This window comes from Sceloporus occidentalis, unplaced genomic scaffold (genome assembly GCF_023333645.1).
Source record: "Sceloporus occidentalis isolate IW3139 unplaced genomic scaffold, rSceOcc1.0.p SCAF_15, whole genome shotgun sequence".
Classification (NCBI taxonomy): domain Eukaryota; kingdom Metazoa; phylum Chordata; class Lepidosauria; order Squamata; family Phrynosomatidae; genus Sceloporus; species Sceloporus occidentalis.
Window position 1 is genome coordinate 5089979 of NW_028316995.1, and position 19418 is coordinate 5109396.

At 36.2% G+C, this 19418-nt stretch overlaps 1 protein-coding gene across 3 annotated transcripts in view; it reads right to left on the minus strand.

Annotated features, from left to right (window-relative positions):
* Positions 1-10505: 10505 nt before the first annotated feature.
* Positions 10506-19418, minus strand: part of LOC149303174 (neurexin-1-like) — a 619545-nt gene continuing 610632 nt past the window's right edge. For all 3 annotated transcript variants that reach the window (XM_089481601.1, XM_089481603.1, XM_089481600.1), the window contains one exon: positions 10506-10807. In XM_089481601.1, coding sequence (XP_089337727.1) covers positions 10506-10807 — 302 coding nt within the window. The remainder of the gene's footprint in view (positions 10808-19418) is intronic.

Sequence of the window (19418 nt, forward strand, 5' to 3'; positions counted from 1 at the left end):
ATTCTGGTACATGTTGATCTTAGTTTCATCTGTCCAAAGAATGCTGCTCCAGAACTGGGCTCGCATTTTTAGATTTTTTGGGCAAAGTCTAATCTGAGGTTTATGAATCGTTTGCACCTAGTGGTGAACCCTCTCACGTAGTCTTCTTTTTGTGGTAGACTTGGATAATGATATGCCTACCTCCTGAAGAGTGTTCACTTAACTGGATGTTGTGAAGGAGGTTTTTCTTTATCATGCAAAGGATCCTACTGTCACCCACCACTGTTGTCTTCCCTGGACGTCAAGGCCTTTCTGTGTTGCAGAGCTCACCTGTGCATTTTGGTCACTCCAAATGTCCCTACTATCTCTCTGATTCTTTTCTTTTTTGCAGCCTTTTTCACTTTCATGGAAAGATCATTTGACAGCACGTTGTGGGTTCACAGCAACAGCTTCCAAATGGGAATGCCACACCTCAAATATCCTCCAGACCTTTTACCTGCTTAATTGATGAAGAAGTAAGGAACAGCCCACACCTGTTCATGAAGCAGCTTTTGAGTCAATTGTCCAATTACTTTTGATCCCTTGAAAAAGTGGGGGCTACAAATGAAAGAGCTGTAATTCCTAAACCCTTCCTCCAATTTGGACGTGAATAACCTCACTTCCACTGCACTGATAGACTGCACTTTAAGCCCATATTTTTAAACTGTAACTTAAATTTATTTTGGTAAATAGCTGAAATAACAAAACTTGTGTCAGTGTCCAAATATTTCCGGACCTTACTATATGTATACAGCTTATATTGTTTAAGCCAATAAAACCACAACACCCAAGGCTAGGTTTCTAATCTGCAATTGTGTTCAATGTACCAAACAGGCACGCAAATGTGTAAAGACAGTAAAAGAGAACAATAAAGTAATATCTACAGACTACATTCATTAATCTTTATTAAATCTGCATTCTATTTTACAATACTGAACAAAGAAGTTTAAAATATATCAACAAGCAAACATGATTTTTGTGATAAGAATATATTACTTTTTAAAACAAGCCATTAGTGATTTCAATGCAGCACATAATATTTTTATTATGATTTTATACTGTATCTTATTGGTAGTCAGAAGTGGTTCTAGTTTTTAAAGGTCCTAACAGGCTAGGACTGGTCGTTTGGCACACCAGACAAATTCCCGGTGGACCGCTGGCCAACAACGCTTCATACTAACAGCAGGTCAGGTGCAGTGTTGTGTAGTGAGCGGCTGGATATGCCGGCATGACGCGTGAACAAGTAAAAGGAACGTGTGGCCATGAATATCTAGCACATAATTTGGCGGCCCAACCTTGGGTCCTAATTACAACCAATGTTTTTGTAGCAATACAATAAATATGTCTTTCCTCTACACTGGGGACTCTACAGATGAGTGGGACACCCTAGAAAACACTTTTCAGCCAGCTTCTGTTTATGACGTATGTGCTTTCATTCTCTCATAGTGTATGTGCACGCGTATCCTGATGCTCACGGGGGCAAGTATGGGCCAGGGTGAGACATTTTGTGTGTAATCCTACCTTGTGTAGTTTGTCACCTCTTGTCCCTTGTGTTGTTGGCCAGTCTTTCTTTCTTTCTACGGCTGTCTTTCTCTCTCCCTCTTTTGTTCTCAGGTTTCGCAGGTCTTCATGGATCAGGACATGGAGAAGCTGCTGGTGTCTGGTCTGTGGCCTTGAGAGACAGGTTGGCTGTGTGAGAGAATTGGCACGATGCTAGACCAGGCCGAGCTCCAAAGAGACCTTCAAGGAGGATGCCAAGCAAATTGGCCTGATGCTAGACCAGACTTTCAAGTCCGTGCGCAGATTGAGCCGCTGTCAACAGACCTCTCAAAGAGCAAGGTTTAAACGTTGAGGTGATGTAAATATATACCTCAAAAATAAATATGTTTGTGTATTTGTGTATTTTTTGTGGTTGGTAATGGAATTAAGAATCACAAGTAAAGTTACAGTCTACATCAAGAAGACAACTGTGAGATAATCTATAATTCACAGATAGTACAAAGCTCCTTCTAAAATTACCTACATAAAACATTTTATTTGTAGAATAGTATTTTTAGGGGCTAGATGAAAGGTTTTTCTTTATTTGTTTTTAGAGACATTTATGTTTATCCTTAAAACTTAAACAGATCTAATAACTAAAACAAATTCAATGGGTTCCTACGAGTGGACACATTTTTCATGCAAACATTTGAAAATTAACTTTTGCGGCAGGAATTCTTGCAAAACCACATAAACTACTAGTCCAGAAATGGACTTGAAAAAAACCTAAGAAACATACAAAAGTGAATACATTTTGTTTCAGAAATAGTTTTCTTATTTTAATTTTCCTACTTCTGCAAAGCATCATAGATGCAAAAGCAGATAAGTAGAACATACTATCAAAATATAAAAACGGTTCATTTAGGCATAGGTATACAATGTGCAAATCTCTAATTTATTTTGAACATTATAAAAACGTACAGTTTTGGTTAACAAAATATTTAAAGCTCTTGTGTTAGATCAGCTTCTATGAAATATCAAGCTCGTTGTTGCTATATATTATGACCTACAACCAAGAATGATGAAGTGACAGTAAACTTCTCAAACTCAAGGATGACCTCTAAGCATTGTTTATATCATCAACATTCATAAACAACGCCATATTTATTAAATATACCCACACAGGTTTCACATTACTATATAAATTCCTTGTGGAACATAATACATCATCTTTAAAGTACTTCATGAACGCTGAACAGCTTGCCATTGACACGTTATTTATTAAAGATATGGTTCTTTTAGTGATCTTGTTGACATCGTGGTAGAGGTTAGTGACACACTGACAATCAGAAGTGTTCTGTAAATCAAGCAACATTGTCTTATTAATCCCTGGCTCTGTATAGGTCTTTAAAATTTAATTACTCACAGAATGATTGACAGCTGCCTGTCTACTGTCAGTTTCTTATGACTACTGATATATTAAAAGGGTCAGAAGCAATAAAATATTGGCCTCAGTATAAATTTACAGTAACGCTTAACAAATGGAGATCAAAATGTATTGTTTTTTCAAAGTTTTGAAAAGAATTTGAATGGGTCCATGCATTCCGTGGGGTATATTTATGTATTTTTAAACCCTTTTGTACGTACCATAGGATGGGGTGGGGGGTATAGGTGGGCTCTATAATACTCCTGAGGTTTATTTAGTTTATTTAGTACCCCCATCCCACTGCACATGGGGTGGGAGAAGTAGGCCCCATCTTGGTATTTTTTCTTTTTCTTTGTTTCTATTTTTTATTTTACTATTTTGCATGGAAATTTTTATATATATGTATATATATTAGAGTTGTGCATTCATTTTTTGTGCGTTCGTACAAATCAACGGAGATTAGGTCGTTTTCCGACAAAACTGACAAAAACAAATTGCAAAAGTTCCCAAAATTCGATAAGATTTGTCCATTCAACGTCACATGTAGCTGCCATTATAAGTCATTTTGGTGCCATTACAAGCCGCTTCAGCGCTCGTTGATGAGGTAAAGGGGAGGGACTGGGTGTAGGAGGGCACATATTAATGACTTATGGGTAGAAGTGGCCAAAAGAACAGGATGGTTATGGCTGGGATTGATAGGTCCAACAACCTGTGGGAGTTTTTCCTTACTTTTTTCGCTCTGGCCAATTAGCAGTAACATCGGCAGGGGACAAGCATTAGATATATAAGTGAGCTGACGCCATTTTAACTTGTCAGTTGCAGCAGTTAAAGACTGATGGAAGTTGGGGTGGGAACAGTGACATTTAGTTTAGCAGAGGTTGAGATTAATGTCCATTACTAATATACAAAACAGCAAGTTAATGAATAGTTTATTTTAGTGCAGAAAATGTGCTGTTGTGGGGTGGATTTGAGAAGTTGTAGTGACTACTGTAGTGTATTACAGGGATTGAAGCAGACGTTTGACTTTAGTCACACATGCAAGAGCTAGTTGTTTGCTGCACAGCATTATATCTAGCAACATTTTTTTTCCGTGAAAGCAGACTATGTATGACCAACAGTTAAATATCCCTGCTGTTTAACAGTCTGTAAAAACACAACTCATTCAGCAGCCACAACATATGTTGCAGACAACAGAAATTAAAATTACATTAATCATTTTGCAGTGCATACTAACATCTAAGAGGTATTTACATATTAAAATCTGTTGGAAAAAGTCGTGAATTGCATTTCCTCAAGTATGACAATATACAAGTAATCATAAAAAAAATCCTTTGGATTTTAAGCCTAGACAATGTAAGTGTTGCGTATAAATTCTGAAAAGACCTAAAGGACATTATTCGTAAAGATTAAGTATAGTCCACTTGCCGTTCCTCCACATTTAGCACTTTAAATTAAAATTGTTAAGATTTAGGCAGTCCCGAATCAAGGGAAAATTTCCCTTTAAATTACCTGTGCTAAGGCTGGTCACCTCCATTTCAACTGCTTGGTGCTGCTGCAGGTTCTGTAGGTCTGGCCTTTACCAGAATACTTTTCTTCTCACCTGTTAACCTTTTGTGTTCCTATCGCCATCTTCCCAAACTTTAATGAAAACACTTTTTAACTAGGGCTAATTATAGTTGATGGAGGGTGATGTAACAAATGAGGGTAGTATTGGTAATGAGGTTAGTATTGGTAGTATTGGTAGTGGGGGCATAAAATGGGGGATTAAACTATTTTTTCTAGGTTGATGAGGGCTTTAAAAGAACCAATAGACTCAATACTGGTTGTACGAACATTGAAAATGTTATTCTTAATGTTAAATAATATTGGTGAACATGGGGAGTGTGTGACTGATTGTGGTGTGCGTGCATGATAAGATGTGTGTGGCATAGATTTTTGCAGCAGTAACTCTCTCATTATTCAATAGTTTTTTAATCGTAAGATATGTGTTAAACCTTGCATTCTACATTTAAAACTTTACCTGTGAGAATATTAGTTAATTATATCGACTTCAGATACATTAGGGGTAACATCCAATTCATTCTAAGGTAATTGTGGAGTTATTGTATCGGGATTTGAGGTAATGTGCATCCACTTTTCATATATTTATATCAATTACTGCAATAGTTAAAGGTCATTTATAAATGTCAAACATTAAAGGTGTTTCATTTATGCTGACGAACATAACAATTATCACTAAATGCTGCATTGGAGACATCATTCATATTACTGCTGAATCATCCTAGAAGTAATACTTTAATCTAGTAAAATTTGCCGTATTCAATATTATCAGGTTTCCTGTGGTACCACTGTGCAGTAGGTTGGGTAAACGGAAGATCGCTGATCTCCCCAGCCGGCCCACTAACACTATGAAGGACTGTGGCGAGTTGGCACAGCCTTCATAGCTCACTTCTGCTTTTCCCTCCTCCATGTACTTCAGGTATACATTAAATAAACAACACATGGAAACACAGAATTGCAGGTACTGATCGTACACGCTAAAGGCCAGCCCTGGCACCCAGATTGCACATATAGAACTTTCCCCAGCACCCATATGACACATATAGAACTTGCCCCACTACACAGATTGCACATGTAAGGACTTGCACTTTACCCATTTTGCATCCACATTACTTGCCCAGCACCCAGATTGCACAAATAGGACTTGCCCAGCACCCAGATTACAGAAATGGGACTTGCCCAAGGACCAGATTGCATATATCTATCTATATATGACTTTCTCATTATCTCTCCCCTTTGCCGCATCTTTCTGCCTACTCTATATCTATTCCTTTATTCATCATCCCTCCCCTTTCTTGTTGTCTCTGCAACTTTTTTCCATCTCTAATTCTCATTAACTATTCCCTTTTTTCCATCTCTCCATTCTCATCTCCCCCTTTTCTGTCTTCTCCTCGTTGTCTCTCCCCTAGCTTTCTATTTAGACCAATTTTTTACTATCTCTTTCTCACTATCCACTTCTCCCCTTTCTCACTATGTCTTCCTTTTTTCCCACTATCCCCTTTCATCCCACTACTTACCTTACTGAAGTCCTGTGGTGTGAGTGCAAGGTCTCTGCAAATTGCAGAGTTCTTGCTTGAGCTGAGCAAGACTGTTCAACCTTATATGAGGGTCTAGTCATCACATTTGCAATGGTACACATATAATTATTTTAAAACGGTACTGTTTTTAGAATTCTTAGCAATATATTTTTTTTTATTTAAAGACTTGGTATTAAAAAAAATCCACATTTTATAAATCAGATGTAGTAGTCCATAATTTAGCATGATGAGCTTCTTGTAGTATACATACATGGTGTTCTGTTTACATAACATTTTAAGATGAAGTAGATCATATAATGTTATGAATACCAATTTCCTTTCCATTTTTTTATCATGTACATCTGACTTATTTTATATAGTTCTGATTTTTCCCATAGAGTAGCTTATTTGTAACTGCCCTACCTTTTTATACATGTCTTCCACAATACATTTGGCAGTGGGAGTTTTATCCTTTGGAAAAGGAAGTTGGATTAATTGCCTTCTAAAGTGGATCTGTTATGATTACATTCAAACACATATAAAATTTTTACACATTTCCCAAGCACTCTAAACAGTATTTTTTTTGTTTAAGTAAAAACAAAACTGACAAAATGTGGTTATGCTACTGTTTTTGTTTCTTTTTTAATTATTCTTATTACTGAACACTAATTACTTTGGGTGATGCTTCAGATATACAAGTGCCAAAAGAAGAACAATATCCAATTTGTTTAGTAGCTCCCATGAGAGTTCCACACTGGACCCATCAGGAAGAGGTGTGGTGTTGACCACTGACTATGTGGGTCACACAGAATACTTATTCCTGGACTGTAACATGTATAAACATGTATAAACCCCTTGGCAGAGTTATCCCACTTATCCCAGTTATCCGACTTGCCCCCTCCCTGTTTTCTGTTTTTCTTCATATTTCTATCTTAGACACAATGTCCCTGGCCAATGCCTGGAGATGGATGACTAAAGCCCCTCATGGAGTTAATCCTGTAAAATTATAGCATCTAGGGATGAGGGATGGTGGTGCCTATGGCGCTGACCACACAGCTGAGAAGGTTGTCAAGTTTTTGTTTGATGGTTAATGGTTTGCAGTTGATAATGCTGTGAAATAATGCCTTTATCCCTCTAAATGCTATTTGTCATACTGGGGGCTAGAGTCGCTCTCTTACCGAAAAGACTTCTTATCCTACTTACATAGTAAAGTCACTTTTATAATTAATTATTATGTATCGTCACAAAAGTTACATTAGGCTAGCGAGGCAATTGCCATATGAGTTTTATCGCTTATTTGAGTAAAAAATAAAATAAACAGTGTGGTGTATTTAGAAACATTTTATTAACAAAACAATAAATTCCACTTGCTTAGCATTTTCGATAATGGATAAACTGGCTTTGCAACAAAGTAAAATAATTTTAAATATCTATCACAATCACAATAAAGGGGCAATGTGGTCTTGAATTTTGGGGGCATAACTCATAACACACTTTTGTATATTGTTGTAAAGGCAACACATTACACGTTTGAAAATAACCAACTCCTTCCAGATAGATTGTGGTATATTATTGGGCAATAAAAATATATTTTCTGAATGATATTCAAACCTTTAACCACAGGGTAATTTAAAACTCATTTATGCAAAACAAATTCTATGCCTTCTTTGGCGATGAAACCGTTTTTATGGTATGGTATGGTTTTGCAATGCTTAATGCAAACATACATAACATACTGTAGTACAACATTTTCAACTGAATAACAAATTTAAGGTAAATATATGTTGACACAAACACAATATTTCAAACGATCTTTTGTCATAAACAAGTGTTGGCAAATTAATTGTATACATAGAAAATATCAAACTAAAATTGACATTTTCATTAATAAAATAAAATACTTCATGTGTTATAAGTCATTATATTTCTTTCATATCGCATGTGTTGTTTAAGTTTGGCAAGCCTAATTTAGGGCATGGTATTTACATATAATTTATTTTCTGTATGTCTAAAGCTTTCACTGTCTTTCCCTGAGAACAACTGACTTTCTGTGGTGTCCATTTGTTAGACCTGGGCAAGACACAGTGGGCTCAAGCCTAACGTTTGGCACTTTTCTGTATCATCAAACAGAAAGGAACATGAGATGATCTAGAGTCTGCTTTTACAGCTCTCCTCCTCTTCCATCCTTGAGTCTTGTGCAAGTTGCACACGTTGCCTTTAGGTTATCTGGTATCTGGAGGTTCACTGGCTCATAGAACTAGCCAATGTATAGATCAGCCTAAGCTTGTCTCATGTCCTTCCATGACCAACTCACCCATCTTTGTCTCTTGGGATTATAAAGCATCAATCACAAGATGGTATCCCTGCTGATAATGTTGAAACAGCAATGGTAAGGCAATAAAAAATACCCACACATGTTCTTTATGTAAGAATATCTAGTACTTGTACCTTCTTTGTATATTAGTTGTCAGTTTCTTGGATTGATCGAAAAGCCCTTGAATTTTCCTCCTAAAACACTAAATGTGTTTGCAACCCTAAGTAATACAATTTTTGTCAGCTGTATGAAAGCTCAAGAGAACATCCCTGGAATTCAAACATTATTTATCAGTGACTAGCTGAAAATAGCGAGGTCTCCTGCTTTGTTGCCCCTGCTGCTTAAATTAATTTTAAATTCATCCTTCCTTTCTATAATGTGTGAATATCTCTATTCCTCCCAGGAGACCTTCAAGTGAGCAGAGTTCTCATGAAGTACCCTCTCTCTGACTAACGTATTCTCTTTGCATTTCCTTAAGCATCAGTGGTATGACACTCAGTGTTTTTGTTAACCATGTGCCTAATCAAACAATATACAACAACCCTTGCTACAAAATTAGAATGTAAAACTGGTTTTACCCATAAAAGTTATTTGACTTTATAAAGTTCAAGTGTTCTTTTTGTTATTTTGGAATAAAACACAAAAAAATACTTTCCCTTGTAACACCAACAATTGTAACGCCTTTTTTTTTTTTTTTTTTAACAAGAATATATTTAATCATGCCTTTAGGTCAAAAGATTTCATCTTTATGCTTTAACTTGAAAGAAATGGTAGTGACATGTACTTGTTGCCTTTCTCAACAAAAATGGAGAAACAATACACATTTATTTTGTCTTTATTTCTTTTTGTAATGTTTGGGTCTTTTTTATCTGTGTGTGTGTGATTGTACATATATTGTACATATATACTGTATATAGGTTGATTTTAAGTAGTGAATAATACATGTTTACATTTTTCAAAAAAAATAACATAATGATTACTTCAGTTAGAGTGTAAAAAAAAGATAAGAAAAAAAGAATTAGTTTATGTTAATTCTGTTACATAAAGAAATATTGAGTGCCATTGTTGTTTCGGTTATTTATTAATTTATTTGGGCTGATTACAGTAAATTGGAAACACCTTCATACCTGTGTGACCCAACACATCGTAACTTGACTGCAATGGAATGTTGGCTATTGTGCTGTATAGTATTACACTTTTTTTATATTTATTTACATTCATACTCATCCCAGTGGCATACTCACCAATATTAAAAAGAAAAAAGAAAAGAAAATTTGGAGTTGATGATGGCTGCAAAGAACTGAAACAGGTCTGTTGCATCAGACATCAGAAAACGTTCTATACCTAGCAACACTTAGAACATTTATTTTACCAAAAATGGCTGAAGAGCAGATATATTTTGCATTGTCTATACAACAGGCTATAAAACATCACTTATCACAGTCCAGAAAGCACATATAGATGTGTTTTATATAAACATATGTAATAACATATTAAGCGTGCATGAAAAGTTCCCAATGATTGCATCTATCCCTCTTGTTTTATTTTGAAAAAGCGCCTTATATTTCATCTTTCTGAAAATAAGGCATCCATAACATATTCCTCGCAACCAGAAAGGGGCTTTGTGAAAGTCTGTTGGATTTTAACAGAAGTCTTCTGAAAAGCCAGGACTCTATAATGAACACATTATAATTATTTACTTCCATACAAGTCCATAAGCCCCTTGTTTGTAAGTTCTGACGCATCTTCTCTGGCATTAAAACTAACTTACTTTTGGAGAAAGCGCTAGCATTTTGGCTATATCCAGAAGAATCATAGGTAGCTTCTTTTAAATTATGCCTTGATGTTGGAAATCATTCCGTGCTTCAAGAATGTTGTGGTCTCATTAGCGTCTTTCCAAAACATTCCAACAACGTACAATGATAGGCAAAGTAGATGAAAACACTGAATAATCAAGTTTGGCTCCTGTTTCTGGGGACTAAAACCATAATATGCTTGACTTTAATTTTTTTTATGTTTTTTTTTTTAATTTGTTATTTTTTTTAAAAACAGTCTCTCCTTCCTGATTGCATTCCCTGTCTTCTTTTTTTTCAATGTGCTTCATAAAAAGTAAAGTAAATAAGTCTGTTAATTTTATGTCTCAGATAAAATGAAGACTATTTCTATACACATGTTCATTAAGCGGCTGCGATCAGACATAATATTCTTTGTCCTTGTTTTTCTTATTTTTGTTAGAACTTTTAGTGCTGCTGGGCTGTTTCTCCTTGATCACAGCCCCATTGGACTGTGCTGAGTTACTGATGTAGTTTCGACTCTCATCCACATGATAGGAACCTTCATCCCTGTTTCTATACTTGTACATGGCATAAAGGAGAATGAGAATGCAGAGAGCTGCTGCAGCAACAATGCCAACCACCATGCCTGTCGTGCTGCTGGACTCTCGAATAGGGTCGTTAGAGACAGTCTCTCTTCCTCCCGCTCTAGTAGGATTTGCTGGAAAAAAGAAATGAAAGCAAAAATAGTTAATTATGACTATGATATTTCCCTTATCTGTTAAGCATTTTTAATAACTTTAACATTATTTAAATTCAATAATTAAAATCCTGTGCATTCAAAAACAGCTATTCGCAAAACTCATCAAGAGGGGGGAAAAATAATGAATGCAGCTTTGAATGTAACTCTTTAAGTAATCACAAGAATTGGATTTAACGTTGTAGTACCAAAAAATCAAGGGGGAAAAGTCTGAAGGTGTTACTTATTAAACATCAATAAAGTTCTAAAACACTATGCCGAGAGTCGGCGAAATAAAGTAAAATTGGAAATTAGTTTCTCCATTCAATTAAAGTATTAAATTTTTTATATTGTTGTAAGTACAGTGTGAAGATGTTCTAAATTTAAAATTTTTTTTGTGATTTTCTACAGCAGATAATTTCCAAAAGAATGTATAAACCAAAATAGGGTAGTCTCAATAATACTAAAGGTTAATCCCTGATACCTAAAGAAAATATAGCTGTTCAAAGAGAAAAGTTTACTTTTACTGTCCCGCAAATACACTGGAGCTCACTTCCAACCTTCGCTAATTCTACTTTGTGTGAGATTCATAGGTGGTCTAATGAGACCCCACATATACACACATGTGCATAAGGTGCTCCTATTGATTTTTAGTGAAACTGCTTTCGTTACAGTGATTTATTTCTAATTTTTGACAGGTAAACATTTTAATTTAATGAAAGAAAAGTCAGTGGTTTCCAGAGAATAGATAATTTTTGGAATGCAATTCCATTCTACTTACATCACATATATTAACTTAAAGTAATTTATATGTTCTAGTTTTTTTCCCTCAGAAATCTCATGGTGCTGCCACAACCACAAGGGTTTATGGGTAGGCACATGCAAATAAGGTTAACAATTATCACCTTTGCCTCTATATCCACTTTACACATGGATCCCTTAAAAGTAATTGCGTCTGTAGATGAGTGTTTAATAATACTTCTACTACCCCTTAAATTTAAATGGAAGGGTTTCCATCACCTTAACCCACCATAACTTATGTAATGTTTAGAGAGGCTGTGCTGCTTCTTGCTGCTGGAATGAGTTGATTGCTACTAGCAGGGCTCTCTAAGGGATTGCTGTGATTAGCGCTTCAGCCATGCCTTCTGGCTGGTGCTCTGTGGTAAGGCTGGACCTAGTAACTCTTCCGTCAGACTGCATCTTTTTGGCTGAGATGATGAAAGGCTAGGAGGTCTTGAAGGAACCCATTGCATGCAGCTTTCTGACTTGGCTGAATAGCAAAGAAAGCTGGGGTCCTGAGCCTTCTTGGTGTAAGAGATTATGGAAAAAAAAAAAGCTGTCTGTGAGTGGTGATCTGGCTATTGCATCTCTTCCCGAGTTTAGTCTAAAGGCTGTCTTGTACAGTGGGCAATTACTTTCAAGGGGTCCATGTATAAAGTGGATACAGAGACAAAAGGTCATTATTGTTGACCTTATTTGCATGTGCCTACCCAGAATCCTTTGTGGTTGTGGCAACACCATGAGATTTCTGAGGGAAAAATAAGCCTTCTGGTTTGTCTCTTGTCTGTAGTTGAGTGTTTAACATTACCTATACATTTAGATATAGCTATTATATATAATATATATATATATATATATATTAAACAACATTTTGTTTGATATATATATAGATACACAAAAAGCAGAATCTAGCCTTAACTACATAATAATATATGTAAAACCAGATTCAACAAAACGACATAAAATACCCCAATGTGTATTTGAGATGAGTAGATATCATCAGTTGTTGGACTTCATTTTATTATAAGGTCCTTTATGGTCCAATCCTTACATTGGGGTGTTATTGCGTGCCATGGTTGCTTCATAAGTGAATCTACAGTTTAACTATTAAATTCTTCATTGCTGTATGTTGGATCTACCCATTGCTATTAAAACTGTTCCTTGCTTTACTTGAGCTAACATTTCTTAGCAAAAGATGTCAATTAACTTTCACTTTGTCACATCTCAGCTTGACTGGAGGAAAGAAAAGTTCCCAATAACAATGGTGCTTTAAAAAGAGAACAAGGACGTGTATTTAAATGCCAGGTAAATGAATGTTTCACCTGCTGGAACGTCTCTCATACCCAAGCACATTTCCACAATTTTCTTTCTTAACTATTCAGTCTGCCGATGGAAACAGTCATTTGATGGATGTTACCTACTGCCTCCTCAAAAAGACCTGGAACTTGTTTGAATAATGATGCAAAATTGTTTTTAGTATAGTTAAATATATAATTATGAGCTCAGCTCAACTAGCCTTTTCACACCAGGTTGTATTCTGTGAGTAAATAACGAGAGGAAAAAATCTAACATTCTCTTAAGCAAAACGTGTAGAGGGTGCATGCTTGTTAATGTTCTAACATTTTAGTCAAAGATGCCATCAAAAATCAGCCACACCTTCTAGGGGTCAGAAGGTTCTTGATACAAAGAATTATCTATAGTGTCTTTGGCATCATTGTGGGTGCACGGTGGTCACGTCAAGAAAGAAAGAGAGCAAAGATAAAAAAAATACATGTGACAAAAAAGGCACAGGCTTTTTGCTCCCTTCATGGAAACACCAGTAAGAGGTCCTGACTTGGCAGAGAGGAAAGGAAAGAAACCTTGGGCTAAATAGAGAAGAGAAAATGGTACTAAGAGGAGAAAGTTATAAACACAACATAGAAATGTAATTGGTAGGGAGGAGTAGGGAAAATAACAATAAGAACGTACATGTCCATTTAGATAAAGTAATAATAACTGGACTGCTGTTTCACATGGATCTGCCCGGTATACATATGTTTGTAATATTTAAAGGCAGTGACCAAAATATATAACGTTTGCATTTAAATTGTTTCCTGCCAAATAGATATTTGTATATGATGTTAATGCACAGTGAACTGTCCTAAGATTCTTAAATGGTATAGGGGAGGATACAAAGAAAAATGAAATATATATTATTTCAACAATGGTAGTTGCTAACTAATGTGAGTTACATAAAGCAAACATAGCGTTGGCTATTATTTATTATAAGCCATATTATTTTAAAAATTTCATAGTCTAGACTTTTTAATTCTCTAATCCTGTTTCTCAGGATTTCTCATCCCACCAGCATCAAAAACGTTAAAATTTGATCTTTTCTATAAGATGATTTTAGATAATAATTTAATAAGATCCAATGATCTTTACAGTGTGTCATAATGCATTTCAGCATAATATCTAGCTGTTTTCAAAATTGGACTTCATTTCAGGGAAAAAAGCTTTGTCCACTTCCTTAACCACTTTTCATTAATATTGAACAAAGAACATTGCAAATTCGGTCTCCCGCAGAGATTGTGAATTGAAATTAACGTAACAACACTACTTTAAATGAAAGAATTCTTTTTTTTTTTTACTTTGCTCATACTGATGTCTTGGAAAAAGAGATTTGAACAGAGCACTACCCTGATTACTTTGAAGAAGAACATTTTTAAGTATTCAAATTTCATACTCATGCAGTGAATGCAATATCGTCTATGGTGTTCATATGATCTCTAACATAAAATGAATAAAGATATTCATTCAGCATGTTATACTATTATGTATCATCTGCTGAAACAGCTAAGCTAAACAGTGGAAGACAGAGAAAAAGGAACTCCAATTAACGTTATACCTGCTGTATTTTACATACGCAGCATCCATTTTAGAGCATTAATCAGCCTATTTCAGAAATAGTATTAAAATGAAATATGACTTCTTAACATAAGACACAAGAACATCTTTACATTTTTCTTTTTTCTTTGACTGGTGTCTTAGTTTCATCTGTTTTGGCTTGATGGGATACTCTCCACTTTTTTCTCATATTTCCTCCAGTTGTTTTTCCTTCATCCAGACTCCCAACATAATCTTATTCAGTCTTTCTTCCATTATTTCAAAGTTTCTTTACTCACGCAATCTATTTAACGCTTTTATTCTAAAATAACTCAATTCTTTGTCTGCTGTACCCTCTGCTCATACCATCTCCAGGTTTGACCCAGAGTCTTGTGGTAAATTTCATCTTTCTACCTGGCGTTTGACCACATCCACTCCTTGCCCACTTGGGATAGCCCTACCTCTTGATGTAGCTAACCCTGGCTCTAGTATAGGGAGACCTTACTGATTATTTTAAAACAGTTCTGACACTTAACTTGGAACAATTAAAGTAAACTGACATATCAAGTATGTAGGGCAGCCCTTAGAGGATGCACCCAGTCTCCATGTACAGGGCCCAGGCAAACAAATGGTCCCGGCTTGTTATGGACCTCTGATTAGCACTCACAGCACTTCACATGTGACAGGGACCTTTAGGTGTGATCCTTTGAATGGGTCCTTGCAGGCCGTGGAGCTACGGTAACCACTTTTTGGGGACTGAGGCCTTATGGTCCCATTGCGACTATGAGGCAGGATGGAGGGAGGAACATGAGGCATGGGTTCTTAGGTATGTATTGGGTTTGTACCAGATTTTCTGATAGCAGCCCCGCATTTATGGTAACATATATCGGGAAATCCTGCACTGAATAGTTTGATAATAAATCCTGTCCTGTATGTATATTTATAGATATATATATAAAAGGTAATTAAGTTACATTTTTTAAGGTTTTTAAGTTAACCATGAGAATGTAAGCATTTACCACTTCAGGGTATTTACTGGGGTATGATGGTATAATTTTTTTTATATAAAATACATTTTCAAGACAAATACTAATGACGTTTACAAACCGTACCAGAAATGCATAGATTTAGCTTTTCATTAATCCACAGAGAGAGCGAACGCCCAGCGTTCCATTAATTCAATACTAGGATGAATTATTAGAACAAGTTAGTTTCTATGAATTCACGCTGTCAGTGGTACTTAGAAAGAGGGTGATGGATCATAACTCATTAACTTACTGTGTGAACAATTAAGAAGCTGTTTATTTTCAGAATACACATATTTGTTTTGGGGATTGATGTACTTTTTTAGATTCAATAATTGCAAGGCACACGGCTTAATAATTGAAAATATATCATGTAAAGTACTATACTATGTGACATTCTGTATAATCCATTGTAAGATATAAATGACACGGAAATCGGCATGCAAACATACATTATCTGTTATGTTGAATTATGGCTTTTTTTTTGTTGACAGATATTGAGAAGATGTTCTGACAAAAGTTCTCAGACTTCCTAAAGTGCATTACCGGGGATAAGGCTTTCCTGTGCTGTTAAGGACAGGCAGGAAGGTGCATGAGGAATAATGTTTGGTAGGATGAAGATATAGGGAGAAAGAGACAAAGCCTTATTGCTTCAGACTTGCATGGAGTATGTTGTAACAGGGAACAGCTAACAATTTACAGCCCAGAAAAAAAGCCCAATGTTGAGGCCCAAAGTACAATTTGTAGACAATATGCTCAGAGGGGACCATCTAGTCCTGCCCAACATACCCCCCCCCCAAGCAACTGGGCACAAAGCCCCTACAGGAGCTCATAAAGCCATGGTATGAAAACAGCCTAAATTCCCTTTACACTACATGTAATCCTACGTGTAGAATTATACATAAACAGAAAACATTCAACTAGTGACTTAAGTGCTTAAAAAAAGGACAAAAGGTCATATATATAAATATATATATATATATATATATATTTAAACATGTTATTGTGTTCCTGTGTTCCTTCTCTTTTGTAAGTGACAAGGCCTTGCTATTTCAGGTTGCACCAAACATTCCCTTTAAATCAATGCTATGCTTTATTCAATAATTGACAGGCTTTGTGTAAGATGTGTTGCTGTTTCTCTGCAGATAACAATTCTATCTTTTTATGGATCAAAGTTTTCCATTTCACATGCTTTAAGTGAATTACATTTTCTTTTATCCTCTATTTTATTATTGTTTGCCTATATTTTAAATGGAGCATAAAAAAGTGTCACTCTGGGCTTATCTGGGCTTCAGTCTAATGTCAAAACTGTGTTTAAGATACCATTTCATTTTTACGTTCTCTTTTATCACTGTGGTGTTGCTATTACATAAGAAACATATACAAAATCTTTCCTTGTATAGTAACATTTTATGTGCACATGAAACCTTTTTTTCATTGCAAACAATATCTGAAAGGAAGTCAACACTTTTATTTTACTTTTAAAGATGAAGCCCCCCACAGTGTCACTGTGCCCTGCAGAGTGTTTTATTATTAATCCCGTCTATTTTCCATCCAAAACCTAGCTAGTTTGATTAACTTCTATGCCACTAGCAATGATGTTATACTGCTGGATCCTTTGTGGAATGCACCCTCGAGAGGGAAAAGCAATGGGAAAACATCTCCATCTGTGTGCTTCAATGTGCAGACATCTGGCAGTTTGTCATAAGTAAGTCATAAGAACAAAAAATATATAGGTGTCAGTTGATTTTGTTGGTCACATGCTTTCTAGCATTGGACTGCCAGAGGTCTCCCTGTCTCTTAGAAGAGAAGGAGGGGCCCGTTTGGACGGCATGAGCAGTTGCATAGGGTCGCTCACACCAGACATGGGTTTGGGCAGAGTGTTGAGGAACAAGGGTAGTCCAGACACCTGGAGATCCAGCACTGCTTCAGAGGCACAGAAGTTAGCCCTTATTCTTGGAGCTTCTTGGATACCACTTGAGAGTTCCAAGGTACAAAGGCAAACATAATTTTACTAGTATAGGTTTATCACTACTTTGGTTCCAACCACAAGGGCTAAACTGGGACCAAAAATAGGGCCGTGCATTACATCATACCAGGTAAAGATTAAGATCTCAGATCCAGATATTTATATCTTCTTAATTGAAACTGAAAAAATAATGCCAGACCCAGTGGTCCACCTACCCTGTGTACCATATTGACTGTCTAGGCCTTTATTTCAGATGCAAAGTTGGACTACAAAAACATAAGCATAATGTGTTTGTAGAGGCCCTGGAGGCTGATCTGCTGTTGGCTTACTGGGATGGAAATCTATGTCTTCAACCCACACTTACCACCACAAGCTCAGATCAGCATGAATTATTAAGAAAACTGAAATATGTGCTGATTTTGCTTAACTCTACAAGACATAGGAATAGAGCTCTGACCACATGGTTAGGAGCCCCTATACAGCCAGTCTCAGCACCACTCCTGTTACCCTTATTGTCAAGACACTGTAAAGTGATTAGAGCATGCCCTTTACATAAGGACAGTAACCACCCATAAAATGAGTATTTGAGTTTTGACTAACAGTAATTGTATTTCGTTTTAATCCAACATTTCCCTACTCCATATGGGTGTGATCATTACTTGAGATCTCTTGCGCATGTAATGCCAGACATTCATCGATATTTGCACTGACCCGGGTATATGTTTGTCCTAATTGGTTTCTGTCTATGGCATGTGACCCACCATAATTTTAAACATTCATAGAATACTCTTATTAAGCCTGCTGTGCATCTTAATTGGCAAAGACAATATCATTGTGCTGGTATCATTATACAGCGATCGTTTGTATGGGTTAATCACTCTTAAATGTACATCAATGTCTTTCTTTATTCAGAGACAATCGTCATAAAGACGCTTCAGTAGCCAGTCACTCTTTTATTCTAGGCCTATTGATCTAAGGACATATTATATTATAAAGTACATCTTCATAGTTCTTATACCTCATGCTACTCAATTATTATTTTTCTGGACTGAAACCAGATCTTGGTGAGGCAATCCCTAGAGGAGCAATCATATTTATTGAAATTGTTTTGTAAGTACTAAATTACAAATGTACAAACATCTCAAATCAATGCTAAAAATTATTCATATCATCTGAGATATGTATAAAGTGTGGCTTTAGTTTACAGTTTGAAACAAGGATATATATTCATCAGAGGCAATCAATGGACAACTCTAATTTGGAGGGAGATTTAATCAGTTCCTATGGTGATAAGACAATTTTATAGAGCAGTATCATGTTGGCCGGAGAAAGAGAGAGAGCTAGTTTGATAATATGCCTTAAGAACAAACCTCGTCTTGCAATCCATTATACTTCAGTTAGCCAATAAAGGTGTTTACCAAATTTGCTCTCCAACATTTTGAGTAGTTATTTTCCATACAAAACCCTCTTATATGTATAGTGTAAGGAAATTATATAAGACCATTTTCAGGCATCTGTGTCCTCCATAAAAACATGTTTGTAGGACAGCAAGCACTGTCTTGCTGTCCTGTGTAGCTGCCACAGTGCCCTGCTTTTGCAATGGGGATCATGGGTCTGTCGGAGAGCTCCTCTTAGGCAGCAAAGACATCCGTTGCAGTTCCAATGTGGCCACCTCACAATGCTCTGAAGCTGAGCATCATGATCTGGCTCTTCAGATTAGTGGATAGGAGAAATCCCTTTACTTCAGCAAAAATTATTGGTTCTCCTTAAATAGGTTGAGGGAAAAAAAAACTTTTCCCAGCCTTACGCGCCCCTCATTCCTGATGGTCAGATGCTTCCAGTCTATGCAGAGATTGATATGCATAGCAAGTCTCAAAACAGACTTGACTAGAATAATGATGTTGGCATCAGCCACGATTGTGTGCAAAGGTTCAATACACAAGCACGGATATAT